We start from the raw sequence: 14,752 nt of genomic DNA, 5'->3' as shown, positions 1-14,752 counted from the left end.
AGAATCTGCCTGCCCATGCAGGGGACACGGGTTCAAGCCCTGGTCTGGGAAGATCCCACATGCCCTGAAGCAACTAAGCCCGTGCGCCACAACTACTGAGCCTGTGCTCTAGAGCCCGCGAGCCACAGCTGTTGAGCCCGCAAGCCACAGCTACTGAAACCCGCGCCTAGAGCCCGTGCTCCGCAACAAGAGAAGCCACCACAATGAGAAGCCCACATATCACAATGAAGAGTAGCCCCCACTTGCCGCAACTAGAGAAAGCCCACATGCAGCAACAAAGACCCAACACAGCCAAAAATAAATAAATAAATAAATAAATGTTTAAAAAAAGTATATATGAAGCTTGCATTTTTATAATCTGTTCATTTCTTTGCTAATGAAAATACTTTAAGAATGGTCAACCCAGGCTTCCCTAGTGGCGCAGTGGTTAAGAATCCACCTTCCAATGCAGGGGACACGGATTCGAGCCCTGGTCCGGGAAGATCCCACATGCCGTGGAGTAACTAAGCCCATGTGCCACAACTACTGAGCCTGCGCTCTAGTGCCTGCGAGCCACAACTACTGAGCCTGCGAGCCACAACTACTGAAGCCCACATGCCTAGAGCCCATGCTCTGCAACAAGAGAGGCCACCACAATGAGAAGCCTGTGCACTGCAACGAGTAGTCCCCACTCGCCACAACTAGAGAAAGCCCGTGCACAACAAAGACCCAACATAGCCAAAAATAAATAAATAAAATAAATACATTTATTTTTTAAAAAAAAAAAAAGAATGGTCAACCTAACTGCTGTTTTTCATTAGAACTTCACTGGTATTTTTTATAGTAGGATAAGTAGAAATTAAAAAAATATATAACTTTTTTATTATGAAAAGATAGCACATACCCATTAAGGAAGTTTTTGGAAAATACTAAAAATATCCATTGTCCACCATCCACTGGAATATCAGCTCCTTGGCAGCAGAGATTTTTGTGTGTTTTGTCCACTGCTGGATTCCCAGCACCAAGCACAGTTCCTGGCACAGAGGATACACTCATTAGTTATTTTTTGAATAAAAAATCTAAACACAATCACTTTTAGAAATTTGATGATTTATTTTCAGTATTTTTCTATATTAATTTGCTTGTTTTACAGAATTGTGACTATATAGTACAGACACCCTTTGTTTTCCAATTTTGTTTTTTACTAATCTTATAACCATTTTTTATATTGGTGCATATTCATTTTTTAAATGAAAAACAGTTTTATTTCATACTTAACAATTTTAATGGTTGCATAGTAATTTATCACTACCCTACAGTGGACACTCAGTATATGGCCTTTTTATTGTTATAATTTATATTGCTTTGAATATCCTGTTCATTACATTTCCCCACATTTATTTCAGATGAATTTTCAGAACTACAATTTCTGAAGTAAAGGGAATAATAATAATAGCAACTTTCATTTACTGAATGCTTACTAAGTGCTAGGTCCTTTGCTATGTAATTTACATACATTATCTCATGTAACTCTCTCATCAGCCCTGAGAGATTGGTGATTTGTTCCCCACTTTACAGATGACAAAGCTAAGGTGCCGAAAAACTAAGTAACTTAACCTATGGCCATGAAAGTGGAAAGTGGTTTCAAATATGGATCTGACTTCAGATCCCAAGCTTTTATCCACTGTGTTCTTAGCAGATAGTAGTCAAATTGCTTTTCAAAAAGTTACTTTGCCTGTTTTACTGCTCTCTCTCTAGCATTGGATATTATTGCTATATAAAAAGACTTTGATAAATTGTTAGGCAAGACATGGTATATGGCAAACATTTAGAAAGTAGATTTTGAACAGAGGAAAATTATTGAAAATAGCTAAGGTTCCTAAAAAGTGAAACTAATGTGATTATTTCCTTTGTTCTATTTGTTAGCTGTCATGGAAGTACTACATCGTGGCATGTCTTTAGACTTCTGTCTGCACATTGCTAAACTGCTGATGGATCATGAAAGGTATAGAAGAAATGATTTTCTTTTCTTTAAAGACTAATATTTTTCTAAGGTTTCCATTATTAAGGTTATATTGAATTATATCTATCTGTCTATCTATCTCCCTCCATCCATATTCACAGAGCACAATATTTGCCATTGTGCTAGTCAAATTAGAAGATGGAACTGCTTCTTAAATGATTTAAACAATCCATAGTCAAGTCAATTTTAAAATTTATATTAAAATTTTTTAAAATAAATAAAATGAGAAAGGAGTAAGATAGGGTTTTATAAAACAGGAGTTGACTAGGTTAACTTGCAGGCCAGTGGCATGTGGAACAGGAAGGCATGTGCAAATGTAGTTCTGCAAATGATACACCTCTGTAGCTCTATCTTTGGATCATTAATGTCAAAAGGGACCTTAACGTACTTGCAGACCTCTTAGTGGTTTTCAGACTTCAGTGTTCATCAGAGTTACTGGGGAATCACTTGAAAAGATGCTCAACATCGTTAGCCATCAGGGAAATGCAAATCAAAACCACAATGAGAAACTGCTTCGCACTACTAGGATGGCTGTAATCAAAACGATAGATAATAACAGAAATTGACAAGGATGTGGAAAAATTGTAACCCTCATACACTGCTGGTGGGAATGTAAAATGGTGCAGCCACTTTGGAAACAGCCTGTTAGTTCCTCAATGAGTTAAATAGAGTTACCATATGACCCAGCAGTTCCACTCCTAAGTTAAAGAGGAAACGTGTCCATACAAACACGTGTATATGAATGTTCATAACAGCATTATTTTTAATAATCAAATGTGGAAACAACCAAAATGTCTATCAACTGATGAAAAGATAAACAAAATATAGTATACTCATTTGGCAATAAAAAGAAACAGAGTACTGATACATGTTATAACATGGATGAACCTTAAAAACATGCTAAATGAAAGAAGCCAGTCACAAAGACCACATATTGTATCATTCCATTTATATGATATTTCCAGAACAGGCACATTTATAGAAACAGATAGTAGATTTGTTGTTGCCTAGGGCTTCGAGAATTGGGGGGATATGGGGAGTAACTACTAATGGGCATGGGGTCTCTTTTTGGTATAATGAAAATGTTCTAAAATTGTATGATGGTTGCACAACTCTGGGAATATACTAAAAACCATTGAATCATATACTTTAAATGGATGAATTGTATGGTATGTGAATTATACCTCAATAAAGCTTATTAAAAAATAATCACTAGGGAATGTGGTAAAAACAGAGAGATCAGGCCCTACCTTACTCCAACAAGCCCAGACCTCCGTATTCTATATTAGTCCTCCAGGTGGTTCTGAGAACCACTGTTTTGTTTAATTTTTTAATTTTTTAAATTGAAGTATAGTTGATTTACAATATTATATTAGTGTCAGGTGTACAACATAGTGATTCAATATTTTTATAGATTATACTCCATTTAAAGTTATTATAAAATACTGACTATATTCCCTGTGGTGTACAATATATCCTTGTAGCTTATTTATTTCATACATAGTAGTTCGTTCTTAATCCCCTACCCCTATTTGCCGCTACCCCCTTCCCTCTCCTCATTGGTAACCACTATTCTGTTTTCTATATATGTGAGTCTATTTCTGTTTTGTTACATTCATTCATTTGAGTTTTTAGATTCCACATATAAGTGATAACATACAGTATTTGTCTTTCTATGTCTGACCTATTTCACTAAGCATAATACCCTCTAAGTCCATCCATGTTGTTGCAATGGCAAGATTTCATTCTTTTTTATGGCTGAGTAACATTCCATTTTATATATATACCACATCTTCTTTATCCATTTATCTGTTGATGGGTTGCTTCTGTATCTTGGAAGTTGTAAATAATGCTGCTATGAACATTGGGGTGCATATATCTTTTCAAATTAGTGTTTTTGTTTGTTTTGAATATATACCCAGGAGTGGAATTGCTGGATCATATGGTAGTTCTATTTTTAGTTTTGTGAGGAACCTCCATACTGTTTTTCACAGTGGCTGCACCAATTTACATTCCCACCAACAGTTCAAGAGGGTTCCCTTTTCTCTACATCCTAACCAACATTTGTTATTTGTGGTCTTTTTGATCATAGCCATTCTGACGGGTGTGAGGTGACATCTCAGTGTGGTTTTGATTTGCATTTCTCTGATGATTAGTGATGTTGAGCATCTTTCTTGTGCCTGTTGGCCATCTGTATGTCTTCTTTGGAAAAATGTCTATTCAGGTCCTCTGCCCTTTTTAAAATCAGGTTGTATGTTTTCTTGATATTGAGTTGTATGAGCTGTTGATATATTTTGCATCTTAACCCCTATTGGTCATATCATTTGCTAATATTTTCTCCTGTTCAGTAGGTTATCTTTTCATTTTGTTGATGGTTTCCTTTGCTGTGCAAGAGCTTTTACTTAATTAGGTCCCATTTGTTTATTTTTGCTTCTGTTTCCTTTGCCTTAGGAGATAGATCCAAAAAAATAACTGCTACTATTTATGTCAAAGAGTGTTCTGCCTATATTTTCTTCTAAGAGTTTTATAATTTCCAGTCTTACGTTTAGGTCTTTAATCCATGTTGAATTTATTTTTGTATATTGTCTGAGAAAATGTTCTAATTCCATTCTTTTACATGTAGCTATCCAGTTTTCCCAGCACCAATTGTTGAAGAGACTGTCTTTTCTCCGTTGTATATTTTTGCCTCCTTTGTTGTAGATTAATTGACCATGGGTGCGTGGGTTTATTTCTGGGCTCTCTATTCTGTTGCATTGATCTATGTGTCTGTGTTTGTGCCAGTACCATACTGTTTTGATTACTGTAGCTTTGTAGTATAGCCTGAGCCTGAAGTCAGGGAGTGTGATACCTCCAACTTTATTCTTTTTTCTCAAGATTGCTTTGACTGTTTGCGGTCTTTTGTGGTTCCATATAAATTTTAGGATTTTTTGTTCCAGTTCTGTGAAAAATGTCATGGGTATTTTGATAGGGATTGCATTAAATCTGTAGATTGCATTAAATCTGTAGATTGCTTTGGGCAGTATGGATATTTTAACAATGCTCCTAGTGTTCTTATCACTTTAGGAAATTACAAGGGCTGTAGAAGCTCAGTTCTAAGAATCGGGGGCAGAGACCAACATATATTTTCTGTTATCTCATACATACTTCATAAGCTGTTAAGTTTCAACCTGATTGTTACAGCCTATTTTTTTTCAGTTCTGATTTTTGTGAATTTTGATTCTGTCATGCAGTATATTAACTACTCCTCCCAGTTTATGTCATCCTCAGGGTTCATAGGCATGCCCACCTGTCTTCATTTAATTCAGATTAGCAAACTTTTTCTTAAAGGACAAGATAGTATATATTTTAGATTTGTGGGCCACACAGTTTCTGTCACAACTCCTCAACTCTGCCATTATAGTGCAAAAGCAGCCATAGACAATATATAAACAAATGTGGGTGGCTGTGTCCCAATAAAACTCTTTCCCAGTTTTTTTTATTGTGGTAAAATACACATAACTTACTATATTAATCATAAAGTGTACACTTCATTGGTAACAAGTACATTCATATTCTGCAAACATCACCACAGTCCATCTCCAGAACTCTTTCATCTTGCAAAACTGAAACTCTTTACCCATTAAACAATAAACTCTCTGTTCCCCACTTCTTCCAGTCCTTGGCAACCACCATTCTACTTTTCATCTCTATGAATTTGACTACTCTAGGTACGTTATTTAAGTGGAATCATATAGTATTTGTCTTTTCGTGATTGACTCATTTCACTTAACATAATGTCCTCAAGTTTCACCCATGTTGTAGCATGTGTCAGAATTTTGTTCCTTTTTAAGGCTTAAGAATATTCCATTGTATGTATATACCACATTTTGCTTATCCATGTATTTACTGATGGAAGATAAAACTTCCATGTTTTAGCTATTATGACTAATGCTGCTGTGAATGTGGGTGTAAAAATATTTCTTTGAGAACATGCTTTCGATTCTTTTGGTTATATGCCCAGAAGTGGAACTGCTGGATAATGTAATTCTATTTTTAATTTTTTGAGGAACTGTCATACTGTTTTCACAGTGGACGTACCATTTTGCATTCCCACCAACAGTACACAAGAGTTCCAATTTCTCTACATTCTCATCAACTTTTTTTTTAAAAATATATTAGTAGCCATCCTAATGAGTGTGAGGTGGGATCATGTAGTTTTGATTTGCACTTCCTTAATGACTAGTCATGTTGACCATCTTTTCATGTCATTTTTGGCCATTTGTATATCTTCTTTGGAGAAATGTCTGTTTTAGTCCTCTGCCTATTTTTTAATCAAGTCGTTTGGTTTTTAATGTTGAGTTTTAGGAGTTCTCTATGTATTCTGGATATTAATCCCTTATCATATAAATCATTTGCAAATATTTTCTTCCATTCTGTGGGTTGCCTTTTTACTCTGTTGATAGTGCCTTCTGATGCAAAATACTTAAAATTTTTCATAAAATCCAATTTGTGGGTTTTTCTGTTTGTTTGTTTCCTGTTCTTTTGGTGTCATATTTAAGAAATCATTAACAAATCCAATGACATGAAGATTTTCCCCTTTGTTTTCTTCTAGGAGTTTTATAGTTTTAGGTCTTACATTTAGGTCATGGATCCATTTTGAGTTAATTTTTGTACATGGTGTAAAGTAAGGGTCCAACTTCATTCTTTTGCATGTGATACTAGTTTTCTCAGCATCATTTGTTGAGAAGACTGTCTTTTCCCCATTGAATGGTCTTGGCACTCTTGTCAAAAATCATTTGAATATATATGTGAGTTTATTTCTGTGTATTCTGTTCTCTTCCATTGCTTTTTTTTTTTTAAGCTGTTATTTTGTAGTAAGTTTTGAAATCAGTTAATATGAGTTCTCCAGCTTTGTTCTTCTTTTTCAGAATCATTTTGACTCTTCAGAATTCCTTGAGATTGCATATGAATTTTAGGATGAATTTTTCTATTTCTTCAAAAAAAATCATTGGGATTTTGATAGGGGCTTCATTTAATCTGTAGATCACTTTGGATAGTATTGGCATCTTAACAATACTGTCTTCCAATTCATGAACATGGAATTTCTTTCCATTTATTTATATGTACTTTAATTTTGTTTAGAAATGTCAAAAAAAAAAAAAAAGAAATGTCTTGCAGATTTTATCATACAAGTCCTTCACTTCCTTGTTTAAGTTAATGCTTAATTATTTTTTATGCTATTGTATATGAGATTGTTTTCTTAATTTTCTTTTCAGATTGTTTATTGTCTGTATATAGAAATGCAACTGAGTTTTGCATGTTGACTTTGTGTCCTGCTACTTTGTTGAATTCATTTATTAGTTTTAATACTTTTTTGTGGAATCTTTAGGGTTTTTTACATATAAGATCATAATCATCTATGAACAAAGATAATTTTACTTCTTCCCTTCCAATTTGAATGGATGCCTTTTATTTCTTTTCCTTGCTTAATTTCTCTGGCTAGGATGTCCAATACTATGTTGAACAAAAGTGGCTAAAGCAGGCCTCCTTGCCTTGTTCCTGATCTTAGAGGAAAAAGTTTCAGCCTTTCACCATTGAGTATGATGTCCACTATGGGTTTTTCCAATATGGCTTTTTAAAAAAATTTATTTTCTTCCTTCCTTCCTTCCTTCTTTCCCTTCCTTCCTCCCTCCCTCCCTCCCTCCCTCCCTTCCTTCCTTCCTTCCTTCCTTCCCTCTCTCTCTCTTTCTTTCTTGACTGCATTGGGCCTTAGTTGCGGCATGCAGGATCTGTGTTGAGGCATGCGAGATCTTTTTGTTGCGGCACATGGGCACTTTGTTGTGGCGTGCAGGGCTTCTCTCTAGTTGTGGGGTGCAGGTTTTTCTGTCTCTAGTGAGGGCTCCAGAGCTCATGGGCTCTGTAGTTTGTGGCACGCAGGCTCTCTCATTGAGGCGTGTGAGCTCAGTAGTTGTGGCACGTGGGCTTAGTTGCCCTGTGGCATGTGGGATCTTAGTTGACTGACCAGGGGTCAAACCCATGTCCCCTGCATTGGAAGGCGGATTCTTTACCACTGGACCACCAGGGAAGTCCCACATATGGCTTTTATTATGTTGAGGTAGTTTCCTACCCTTAGCTTGTTGAGTGTGTTTATTATGAAAGGGTGTTGAATTTTTCAGATGATTCTTCTGCATTTGTTGAGATGATCATGTGATTTTTATCTTTCATCCTGTTAATGTGGTATATAACATTTACTGATTTTTATATTTTGAACCATCTTTACATCCCAGGAATAAGTCCCACTTGGTCATGGTGTATGATCTTTTTAATATGCTGTTGAATTTGGTTTGGTAGTATTTTGTTGAGGATTTTTACACTATATTTATCAGTGATATTGGCCTGTTGTTTTCTTTTCTCATAGTGTCTTTTTCTGTTTTTGTATCAGGGTAATGCTGGCATCATAAATAAGTATGGAAGTGTTCCCTCCTCTTCAATTTTTTGGAAGAGTTTGAGAAGAACTGCCATTAATTCTTCTTTAAATATTTGGTAGAATTTATGAGTGAAGCCATCAGATCCTGGGCTTTTCTGTGTTAGAAGTTTTTGATTACTGCTTCAATCTCTTTACTAGTTATACGTCTGTCAGGTTTTCTATTTCTTCATGATTCAGGCTTGGTACATGATATATTTCTAGGAATTCATGCATTTATTTCTTCTAGGTTATCTAATTTATTACTGTATAAGTTTTAGTAGTAGTCTTTTACAATCCTTTTGATTTCTGTGGCATCAGTCCTAATGTCTCCTCTTTCATCTCTGATTTTATTTATTTGAGTCTTCTCGCTTTTTTTCTTAGTTAACTATCTAGCTAAAGGTTTGTCTGTTTTATTGTTTAAAAAAACCAACTCTTAGTTTCATTGAGTATTTTATTGTTTTTTTTCTGGCGTCTATTTCATTTATTTCTGCTCTGATTTTATTATTTCCTCCCTTCTGCTAGCTTTTGGTTTAGTTCTTTTCCTAATTCCCTAAGTTCTAAAGTTAGGTTGTTGATTTGAGACTCTTCTTGTTTTAATGTAAGCTTTTATAGTTATAAATTTCTCCCATAGCACTGCTTTTTCTGTGTCCCATAAGTTTTGGTATGTTGTGTTTTCATTTTTATTCTTCCCTAAGTATTTTCTAATCTCCCTTGTGATTTCTTCTGTGATTCATTGGTTGCTTAAGGCTTGTTTAATTTCTAGAGATTCTGAATTTTGCAGACTTCAAGACTGAGAAACTTATCCCCCCAATACTACATTCAAAAGGAATTTATCACATAAGAGTGAGTTTGCAAATCAGTGGACCTATGACCTGGATATGACCACAGATATGTTGCATAGGGATGCATTATTTGCCAGCATTTAACAATTTCACATAACAATTTGGATTTTTGAGTTCTCTTGAAAAAATTGAAAAAAATCTGGAAACACTTGGTCAATATTCCCACTAAGCAATAATCAGTTGGAACCAAGTGGCAGTTGTTACCTTCAGACGTGGGACATGTATTCTCCAGTTGGACATAGTCCCCACAATGCCTTATTTTCTCCCATATCCTGTGTGTCAAGTTGTCATTTATCATCTTTTTGTGTCATTATTCTTATAGCAGATATAAGAGGAAAATAAATGTTCATGGCATCCACATCTCTATCAAAAGTGAGGGAATGAAAGCTAGACTGAAAGGAAGTAAAAAAATATTCCTGTGTTTAATATGCAAAAAAAGTGTGTTGGTATCAAATGAGTACAACTTAATAGCTCATTATGAAAGGAAATAAAGTAGAAACTGTGGCTAGTATACACAAAAGCAGTGTAATGAAAGCTTATCAAATTCAATAACAGGACTGAAATTTCAACCAGGTTTATTTTGGAAAGTTAATAAAATAAGCTATCCTGTTGTGAAATGCAGTTATATAGTTTTATATTAAGGAAAACAATTGCCCAGGCGTTAAACCCTTTTAAAGATGACAAGTTTACAAAAGTGTGTCTACTGAGTGAGTCATAAAATGTATTCTTAAGTTTCAAGTGTAAATCTAACCAGAAATGCTGTTGTTTGGCATGTTGAAGGTATGACTGATAATTTATCAGACAGGTTGCTTTAAAAGAGTTATTTGTGGTGTTTCTGTTGCATGGACATATGTAATACTGCACAGTAAAGCATATTTACTTGTGGTGTCAATGAAAATTTTGATAAGACAGAACTTTTGAACATAGTACCTGTGTTGTATAAGTTTAATGTAGATTGATCAAAAAAATTTAAGTGTGACTACAGGAGATATTTCTGCAATGGTTAGTTATTAGGATAAATCTTGATTTGGAACTTAAATCCAAGGTGGAAGTATTTTTTAAGAATATAAGACAAGTCTATTAATTATATAATTTACCAGGAAACACTGTGCTAAAAAGCTAAAACTGAAACATGTGGATGTAGTAATAACACATGTATACTGGATATTCTTCTGTGGCTTCAACAGAGATTATTGCTTTGCTGGGTGAATTTGATGCACAGTAGAGTAGTTGCCTCTACTTGTTGGAGCTTAAGGGGATGTGGTGCTGTCACAGGTTGGGTTGCCCTAGAAGCGGATTTTGAAGATGGAGATTAGTGTACAGATAATTTATTAAGGGGTGGTCTGAGGATCAACACCTATGAGGGAAAGGAAAGGAGGCAGGACTAGGTAAAGGGAGAAGTTGGGCTGATGTAAAGTCACCATAAGGCTTCAACTTTACCCCATGGGATGCTCTGAAGCTGGGATGGCCATTCAGAATTGTCCTCCGTTAGGGTGAGAAAACCAGGTCTAGCCCAGGGTTTACTAGTCATTGGATGCCAGCTGCCTTGGGAAGGGGCCATAACCTTGGATGAGGTAGCTCTCTTCAGCCTAGGTAATTCCTAAAGAGCAACCTGGAAATAAATATTTTAGTGTTGAAGGGGAAATCTGGGTGATGCAGAACAGCATTCATGACAGGTGCTAAAGAGATCTTTTTGAACTGTTGAAATAATTAAACTTATTCACGTCATCTACGGGAAAAACCTCTGCCTCAGCTCAAAGACTTGACCTCTGTGGTGAATATGACAACTCATGTAAACACTCTGAATCTCTCCACAAATGCAGTAAGTAAATGAATGTAAATTTAAATTCACATGTTCTTAGTGAAGTCGTTTCTTTGGGAAACTCATTTGGCAGGGACTAATCTGACTCACTTTTTAAAATTTATTTATTTATTCATTTATTTATTTATTTTAAACATCTTTATTGGAGTATAATTGCTTTACAATGGTGTGTTAGTTTCTGCTTTATAACAAAGTGAATTAATTATACATATACATTTGTTCCCATATCTCTTCCCTCTTGCATCTCCCTCCCTCCCACCCTCCCCATCCCACCCCTCCAGGTAGTCACAAAGCACTGAGCTGATCTCCCTGTGCTATGCGGCTGCTTCCCACTAGCTATCTATTTTACGTTTGGTAGTGTATATATGTTCATGTCACTCTCTCACTTTGTCCCAGCTTACCCTTCCCCCTCCCCATATCCTCAACTCCATTCTCTAGTAGGTCTGTGTCTTTATTCCCATCTTGCCACTAGGTTCTTCATGACTCACTTTTCTATGCTGAAATTGGTTTCCAAAGATGGAAGTGATTACCTGAACTACATACTCAGAGTTTTGGACTTGAAGGTTGAATTCTTAAGAATATGTTTTCTGATTTCCAACATTATAATAGTGAAAAATATTGTTTATTTTGCCTTTCTCAATTAATATTACTAATGTGAATAAAGAACTACAAATTGACCTGTGCTATAGTGTGGTACTAAATTCTAATTAGACAAATATGGAATATCAGATGTAGTAGACACTTACTGCTTTTGGTCAGTCATTCATCTACTTTCTTATTGCTAACATTATCGAAATTTCCATTTAGGTATCTACTTCTTCCCTATCAGTATGCGTGGACATTGACATATTGGTGTAGAAGAAAAAGTTTCGGTTTTCTATTTCCAAATCAAGAAGATAATCAGTTTCAAAAGGAAAATTTGATAAATTAAGTGTTTATATTTTTAGATTTCAAATTTAAAATATAGCTTCTATTTTTTACAGGTTTGTACTATGTTAGCATGCTTGTACAATTATTCAGTTAATAATAAAGCTTGATTACATATCTGGCAGGTTTTTTTTTAACATCTTTATTGGGGTATAATTGCTTTACAATGGTGTGTTAGTTTCTGCTGTATAACAAAGTGAATCAGCTATATGTATATATACATCCCCATATCTCCTCCCTCTTGCATCTCCCTCCCACACTACCTATCCCACTCCTCTAGGTGGGCACAAAGCACTGAGCTGATCTCCCTGTGCTATGTGGCTGTTTCCCACTAGCTATCTATTTTACATTAGGTAGTCTATATATGTCCATGCCAATCTCTCACCATCCCAGCTTACCCTTCCCCTCCCCAAGTCCTCAAGTCCATTCTCTACGTCTGCGTCTTTATTACTGTCCCGCCCCTAGGTTCTTCAAAACCATGTTTGTTTGTTTCTTTTAGATTCCATATATATGTGTTAGCATATGGTATTTGTTTTTCTCTTTCTGACTTACTTCACTCTGTATAACAAACTCTAGGTCTATCCACCTCAATACAAATAACTCAATTTTGTTTCTTTTTATGGCTGAGTAATATTCCATTGTATATATGTACCACATCTTCTTTATCCATTTATCTGTCAATGGACAGTTAGGTTGCTTCCATGTCCTGGCTATTGTAAATAGTGCTGCAATGAACATCTTGGTACATGACTCTTTTTGAATTACAGTTTTCTCAGGGTATATGCCCAGTAGTGGGATAGCTGGGTCATATGGTAATTCTATTTTTAGTTTTTTAAGGAACCTCATACTGTTCTCCATAGTGGCTGTATTAATTTACATTCCCACCAACAGTGCAAGAGGGTTCCCTTTTCTCCACACCCTCTCCAACATTTATTGTTTGTAGGTTTTTGATGATGGCCATTCTGACTGGTGTGAGGTGATACCTCATTGTAGTTTTGATTTGCATTTCTCTAATGATTAGTGATGTTGAGCATCCTTTCATGTGTTTGTTGGCAATCTGTATATCTTCTTTGGAGAAATGTCTATTTAGGTCTTCTGCCCATTTTTGGATTGGATTTTTTTTTGATATTGAGGGACATGAGGGGCTTATATATTTTGGAGATTAATACTTTGTCAGTTGCTTCGTTTGCAAATATTTTCTCCCATTCTGAGGGCTGTCATTTTGTCTTGTTTATGGTTTCCTTTGCTGTGCAAAAGCTTTTAAGTTTCATTAGGTCCCATTTGTTTATTTTTGTTTTTATTTCCATTTCTCTGGAAGGTGGGTGAAAAAGGATCTTGCTGTGATTTATGTCATGGAGTGTTCTTCCTGTGTTTTCCTCTAAGAGTTTTATAGTGTCTAGCCTTACATTTAGGTCTTTAATCCATTTTGAGTTTATTTTTGTGTATGGTGTTAGGAAGTATTCTAATTTCATTCTTTTACATGTAGCTGTCCAGTTTTCCCAGCACCACTTATTGAAGAGGCTGTCTTTTCTCCATTATATATTCTTGCCTCTTTATCAAAGATAAGGTGACCATATGTTCATGGGTTTATCTCTGGGCTTTCTATCCTGTTCCATTGATCTATGTTTCTGTTTTTGCACCAGTGCCATATTGTCTTGATTACTGTAGCTTTGTAGTATAGTCTGAAGTTAGGGAGCCTGATTCCTCCAGCTCCGTTTTTCTTTCTCAAGATTGCTTTGGCTATTCGGGGTCTTTTGTGGTTACATAGAAATTGTGAAATTTTTTGTTCTAGTTCTGTGAAAAATGCCATTGGTAGTTTGATAGGGATTGCATTGAGTCGGTCGATTGCTTTGTGTAGTATAGTCATTCTTTTAAAAAAATTTTTATTGGAATACAGTTGAGTTACAATGTTGTGTTAGTTTCTGCTGTACAGCAAAGTGTTACTCACTTTGATCAATGGAACAATAGAGAGCCCAGAAATAAACCTACCACCTACGGTCAATTAACCCTCAACAAAAGAAGCAAAAATACACAATGGAGACAAGACAGTCTCCTCAGCAAGTGGTGATCGGAAAGCTGGACACCTACATGTAAACTGAAAAAATCAGAACACCATATATAAAAGTAAGCTCACACCATATATAAAAATAAGTGCAGAATGGTTAAAAGACCTAAATATAATATATGACACTGTAAAACTCCTAGAACAGAACATAGGCAAAACATTTTCAGACATAAATAATAGCAATATTTTCTTAATTCTGTCTCCCAAGGCAAAAGAGAAGCAAAAATAAACAAATGAGACGAAATCAAACTTAAAAGCTTTTGCACAGTAAGGGAAACCATCAACAAAACAAAAAAACAACCTACAGAATGTGAGAAAATATTTGCCAATGATGTAACCAACAAGGGGTTAAATGTCCAAAATATAAAAAGAGCTCATACAACTCAATATCAAAAAACTAAACAACTAAATCAAAAAGTGGGCAGAAAACTTAAACAGACATTTCTCCAAGACATACAGATGGCCAAAAGGCACATGAAAATATGCTCAACATCGCAAATCATTAGAGAAATGCAAATCACAACCACAATGAGGTATCATCAGTCAGAATGGCTATCATCAAAAAGTCTACAAATAATAAATGCTGCAGAGGGTGCGTAGAAAAGGGAACCTCTTATGCTGCTGGTGGGAATGTAAACTGGTGCAGCCC

At 35.5% G+C, this 14,752-nt stretch overlaps 1 protein-coding gene across 1 annotated transcript in view; it reads left to right on the top strand.

Moving 5' to 3' along the window:
* Positions 1-7,124, top strand: part of LOC309620325 (testis-expressed protein 11-like) — a 190,795-nt gene extending 183,671 nt beyond the window's left edge. The window contains exon 13 of the mRNA XM_082376471.1: positions 1,906-7,124. Within this exon, the coding sequence (XP_082232597.1) occupies positions 1,906-2,021 (116 nt within the window). The 3' untranslated portion in view covers positions 2,022-7,124. The remainder of the gene's footprint in view (positions 1-1,905) is intronic.
* The last annotated feature ends 7,628 nt before the right edge of the window (positions 7,125-14,752 follow it).

This window comes from Balaenoptera borealis (assembly GCF_965194805.1).
Source record: "Balaenoptera borealis genome assembly, chromosome: X".
Taxonomy (NCBI): Eukaryota; Metazoa; Chordata; class Mammalia; order Artiodactyla; family Balaenopteridae; genus Balaenoptera; species Balaenoptera borealis.
This window is presented reverse-complemented; position numbering and strand designations above follow the sequence as displayed.